Source organism: Nothobranchius furzeri, chromosome 1, assembly GCF_043380555.1.
Source record: "Nothobranchius furzeri strain GRZ-AD chromosome 1, NfurGRZ-RIMD1, whole genome shotgun sequence".
In the NCBI taxonomy this organism is placed as follows: domain Eukaryota; kingdom Metazoa; phylum Chordata; class Actinopteri; order Cyprinodontiformes; family Nothobranchiidae; genus Nothobranchius; species Nothobranchius furzeri.
The window spans coordinates 98748313-98754132 of NC_091741.1; the positions used below are offsets into that span (position 1 = coordinate 98748313).

The window sequence follows — 5820 nt, forward strand, 5'->3', positions numbered from 1 at the left end:
TTTTACAGACAATACTGCGTGTCTGTAGAATGCTAAGAACCTCTTTCCAACAATATTTGAAACTCAAAATGTGTTTTGGAGTGAATGTGACTAAAACTGTTAACTAATATAAGTCACAAATGTTTAACAAAAAACAAATGCGCACTTTGTTTACCATTGCCTTGGAAAATTTGAATAAATCACATTTTTGTAAGCCAACCTCACTTTTTCCTTTTTGCTCATTTATAACATATAGTCTACTCTTACCAGCTTGAAAAAACGATGGTATTTACTGCTTTTTATAAAGAAATACCATTAATATTATGCATAATTGACTTCAGCCTTTTGGTCTGGCCCTCCACAATATTTTCTATTTCTCATGTGGCCCCATGGAAAAAATAATTGCCCACCCCTGAGCTACAAGGACTGTGATGATGAGGAGCAAAACCCCCAGGGCAGTGTGGGGATAAGCTGACCGAGGATATCGGGCTAATACTCACAGTTCAGTGCAAACTAGATCTATTAAGCCAAAAACCAGGCTATAAACACATTTATTTCTTCTGTGAAACTGGCATTATTAACATGGAATTTGCTCACTTCTGGTGCACACACACACGAACACACACACACACACACACACACACACACACGCACACGCACACGCACACGCACACGCACACGCACACGCACACACACACACGCACACGCACACACACATGTATGGGGTGGATGGCTTTCTGTTAAGGGCCATTCAGTCCCTTTACCAGAGGAGCGTGAGTTTGGTCCGCATAGCCGGTAGTAAGTCGGACCTGTTCCCGGTGAGGGTTGGACTCCGCCAGGGCTGCCCTTTGTCACCGGTTCTGTTCATTACCTTTATGGACAGAATTTCTAGGCGCAGCCGTGGTGTGGAGTGTGTCGAGTTTGGTGGCAGGAGAATCTCGTCTCTGCTTTTTGTGGATGATGTGGTCCTCCTAGCTTCATCCAGCTCTGACCTTCAGCTCTTGCTGGGTAGGTTCGCAGCCGAGTGGGAAACGCCTGGGATGAGGATCAGCACCTCCAAATCTGAGACTATGGTTCTCGACCGGAAAAGGGTGGCTTGCCAACTCCGAGTCGGGAGAGAGGTCCTACCTCAAGTGGAGGAGTTTAAGTATCTTGGGGTCTTTTGAGTGAGGGTAGGAGGGATCGGAGATCGACAGGCGGATTGGTTCGGCATCTGCAGTGATGCGGACGCTGAGCCAATCTGTCGTGGGGAAGAGGGAGCTGAGCCAGAAAGCCAGGCTCTCGATTTACCGGTCGATCTACGTCCCAATCCTCACCTATGGTCATGAGCTTTGGGTAATGACCGAAAGAACGAGATCGCGGATACAAGCGGCCAAAATGAGTTTCCTCCGTAGGGTGGCCGGGCTCAGCCTTAGAGATAGGGTGATGAGCTTGGACATTTGGGAGGGACTCGGAGTAGAACCGCTGCTCCTCCGGATCGAAAGGAGTCAGTTGAGGTGGTTTTGGTATCTGGTCAGGATGCCTCCTGTATGCCTCCCTGGGGAGGTGTTTCGATCCTGCCAGCAGGAGGCCCCCGGGTCGACCCAGGACATGTTGGAGAGGTTACATCTCCAATCAGGTCCGGGAACGCCTTGGGGTCCTTCAGGAGGGGCTGGTGGAGGTGGTCGGGGAGAGGACGGTCTGGAGCTCCCTAGATGGGATGCTGCCCCCGCGACCCGGACCCGGATAAGTGGAGGAAGACGACGACGACGATATTTTTACATCTAAGGTTTTTTTTCCAGTTCCCTCCCTGCAATCCCAAAACATGTATTTTAGGGTAATTAGGAGACGAATTTAATCTATGAACACATCTCAGTGTTATCCTGTTGTTCAGGTGTTATTAGTCTCTCTCCTGGTTAATACTGGTATGAGCTCCGTGACTCTGAACTGGGCAAAGTAAGGACAGAAAATAGCTCTGAACATTTTTCACATTAAACTGGTCAGTGAGTCATTTGTAAGTTTCATAGTTAAACAGCCTGGAAGTGTACGCCACCACATTTAAAACAGCTTTTATTTTCAGTTAAAATTAAGTCACATTTAGAAAAGTAATAATAAAAAATTATACAATAAATAAAATATATTAATATAATGTATTTTGTAAAATTGATTTAACTTTCTGTAAAGTTTAGATACACCTTCAAATAACAGGTAAGTTCAGTCCATTTCAAATGAAGACTTAAAATTTTATTTAGTTTAAGTTGTTGGCTTTTTATGACATCATGAGTACTTTTTATACATACATGTACTTTGTATTGAATTAAAGACAGATACATAAACAAATACTATTTTAAGTACATTAAACAGCTTTTAAATGTCACTGAGATCATCTAATATAAAGTATATGTGTTTCACTAGGCTCTGTGTGCTCATGGTAAAACACCAGCCGTCATGAATAAATACAGAGGTTAACAAAGAAATTATAATTTACTTGAACACATGAATGTAATGCCTCCTAACCCCCTGGAAAACGTTACATTTTACTTTCCACATCTAAGCATGTTCACGGCTTATTTACGTTATGAAACAAGATCCACTATAAATGTAAGAAAGTGCTTTTATGTTTGTAACAAAGCTACTTTTTCAACCATATAAAACAGCAGGGTTGTTTATATGTTTCAGAGACAATTCAGTTCATCATCATAGTTAGTAACATAAATCAATGAGATGGTGATAAACACAGAAAAGACTTTGATGAACGACTGCTGCCAGCCACATGGTTGATCCTTCATGAGCTTTTGTTGGAGAAATGATTGAACTGGTCTTCTCCACAAGCCAACATTGTTGCATGAAACTTCCTGGGTCGATCAGGATCCTAGCAGCAGAACCAATCAGAAACATGATCATATAAAGAAGGGCAGACGTTCTAAAATACCCTGAAGAGATTAGTCTCACCTGAATGGGGTTTGCACAGGTGGGAACATAACGGATCACAAAGCCACAGCGCCTCCTCCGGGACGTGTTGGGATCACTTGCATGGACAAGAAATCCATCATGAATCTGTGGGGAAAAAAAGTCATTACGAATCAAGTTGTAATTGTCTTTAGAACTATTTTAGATTACAGCAAAAACAACTCACAGACATCTGTCCAGCTTTCAGAGGACAGAACACAGTCTCCTCCACCTGAACCAGCTCCTCTGGGATCTCCTGGTTGACCGACAGCATGTTTCCAGAGCGGGTGGCTTGGCGATGGGGTAGCATGCCAGAGCAGTGGCTTCCTACAGTGAAAAAGCTGATCATGAGACAAAGCGCTAACTAGGACTGTGGGTTAAGCTATAGCTTCAGACGAAGTACCTGGAATAACCTGAAGGGCTCCGTTTTCCTTCTGTGAGTCATCAAGTGTGAGCCACACAGAGAGGACCGGACCACCAGCAATTCCCCAATACCTGTAAAACCAAAGGCTTACACTGAGAATCAGTGAAGACACTTTTTACATTTATTTTTTCACTGGAGTCACCGGGACCTCATATCCTGATGCCAGGCGACGTAAGGAAGACCGTTCTCCCCATCAGACTTGGTCGGACTTCCTTCATTCTCCAGGATGTTGGCTGGTTTGAGAATCGGGTATTTACAGATGAAACGAGAGTCCAGCAGGAGGACGTCTGGGCCCAGGACAGCTTGGATCACTTGCAGGATACAGGGATGTTTGGTCAGACTCATCACCCAGGGATACTGGAGGTGAACGTTGTGGAGGCTGTACTGAGTGTACTCTTTACCTGCATAGACAGTTTTGTTAGAAAATCAGTTTGGGACAAATGGATCAGACAGAACAAAATGTACTAAATAAATCCTGAATATTTGCAGCATGTGGAATTCTTTACAGCATGTCTGATTTGTACATCCTCCTCACCAAATTCATCCTCCAGCTTAGCAAAGGCGTCTCTGGCTTCCCTCAGCTCCATCTCATTCAGCACGGACAGAGGAGACAGGAAACCCTGCTGGTTGTAGCTCTGCTGGAGTTCAGCCATCTTTGTTAGAGCGTCTCACTGCTGAAGCCTCTGAAAGGTTTGGATAACTAATCAGACAAAGAAAAGATTAGTTTTGGAAACATTCATTCAGTCTTTATCTCATAAATGTAACAATAAATCCTGCCATGCCCAGTTTTCCCAACTGGTTTTTTGAGAAAAGACCAATAAAACACTCACTACCTCCCTGAATTTAATTATAACGGAAAAGTCACTAAATTGTTTTAAATCTTTCCTGTCATTTAATTATAACACACGCACAAAATAAAAACTGTTGTTCCTTTTAAAAAGAAAACATGATAAAACTATAGAAATGAGTATTTTCAGGTGCAAATCTAAACTTTTCTTCTAGGCTACAGTGACAGCAGAAAACAGCTGGTTCTGTCCGTACCTGTCTGCTCAGTCTTTTCTCGTGTTCTGAGTCTGGACTCAAACACACGAGGCTCAGATTTTATACTCGCCGGCATCCTCTGGAAACGCCCGCTCTTATGCCAGCTGGAGTCATGTCACATATTTCCAGTAAGACAGAATCGAAGAGGAGAATCCGTGCAGTGATGTATCTATTGTTACAACATTCTGGTGTGTGGAGCCTATTCAAACATTTTTGTTCTCTCAGGTAACGAGAAATCTTTTGTTTTAATCAGCTGTGTTCTTTCCGAGTGTTGACTTCCCGCCCTTTTTCTGTACAAGGAAGCAAGGGGCTTGTACGTTTGCTTTGGTCAGAAGAACTCAGGATGACATCATCAGAAACTTGTCTGAATGATGACAGCACACAGGGCAGAACAATAATCAGATGAGATTATTATCAGATGTTGCTCAGGAGAAAATAAAGTGTTTTTATGGAGAAGTGAAAATAAAACAAAACAAATGTGAGAAAGACTAAAGTAACTGGGAAATGACTTTCTTCCTTTCCTGTCCAGAGCTTGGGTGAACGTTCAAACCCTGCAGCTACGTCTTCACATGAGTGCCTTTAAACAGATGACTCAGACTTTACCAAGAGACCAAATATTAATGTTATGCTTTTCTTTTCAGAAGTGTTGTTAGACTTGAGTTCAACTCAAACCTGAAGGATTAACCAGTAATTTACAGGCAACAACAATCAGTAGAACACCAGTCAGATGGAACAGAACTTACAAACATAAATCTGACACAATTAGTTAGTTTGTTCAGGTAAAGATGTAAAAGAACTTTTAAAGAAGGCCGAAAAAGAGTTAAATGTCCTCAAATCTTGGTTTGATGTAAATAAATTATCACTGAATATAAAAAAATAAAATTTCTAGGCGTTGTGATTGACTCTAATTTATCCTGACAACATCATTTAAATTATCTAAAAGTTAAAATAGCAAAATATTTGGGTCTATTATATAAAGTGAAAGACAGGCTAAGTTATAAGGCCTCACGTTTAATATACTGCTCACTAATACAACCTTACATGTCATTTTGTATAGAAATATGGGGTTCGACTTTTAAAACACATATAAATGAAATAAAAACTATACAAAAGAAAACTATTTGAGTTATAAACAAGAGCAATTATTATGCTCATACTGATCCGTTGTTTTTAAAATCACAGATTATGAAAATAGAAGATCTAAATTATTATAAAATAATGCAATTTGTTTAGAGCAAAATTAATGTTTCTGCCAGAAAATATACAAATGTTTTTTGAAAAGAGTGAAACTAAATATGATTTAAGAGGTGTTTATTTATTTTTTTTTTTTTGCATAGCAAAGCTACCCTCTCTGTTGAGGGTAACTCTGAAGTGCCTTTTTTCCCTCTCCCCTTGACTCTATCCTCATATAAACCCTCTTGATCTATAACGGTAGCGTGACTCGGGTT

General features: G+C 41.2%; 1 protein-coding gene across 1 annotated transcript; it reads right to left on the bottom strand.

Annotated features, from left to right (window-relative positions):
- Positions 1 to 2658: 2658 nt before the first annotated feature.
- LOC139070362 (L-threonyl-[L-threonyl-carrier protein] 4-chlorinase-like) lies at positions 2659 to 4027 on the bottom strand. The gene is made up of 6 exons (XM_070552483.1): positions 3867 to 4027; positions 3480 to 3732; positions 3311 to 3402; positions 3095 to 3234; positions 2911 to 3015; positions 2659 to 2830 (listed from the first exon to the last, which is right to left on the bottom strand). Exons 1-6 carry the CDS (start codon positions 3982 to 3984, stop codon positions 2744 to 2746), a joined length of 795 nt encoding a protein of 264 aa, XP_070408584.1. The 5' UTR covers positions 3985 to 4027; the 3' UTR covers positions 2659 to 2743.
- Between the last annotated feature and the right edge of the window lie 1793 nt (positions 4028 to 5820).

What these genes read in the sequence shown, in the direction of transcription:
- LOC139070362 (XM_070552483.1), bottom strand. Translation starts at nt 3,984, where the DNA reads ATGGCTGAACTCCAGCAGAGCTACAACCAGCAGGGTTTCCTGTCTCCT. An exon ending in GCCTGGCATCAGGATATGAG is followed by an intron (nt 3,403 to 3,479) that starts GTCCCGGTGACT and finishes TTGGTTTTACAG; the next exon opens with GTATTGGGGAATTGCTGGTG. An exon ending in TGAAAGCTGGACAGATGTCT is followed by an intron (nt 3,016 to 3,094) that starts GTGAGTTGTTTT and finishes TTTTCCCCACAG; the next exon opens with ATTCATGATGGATTTCTTGT.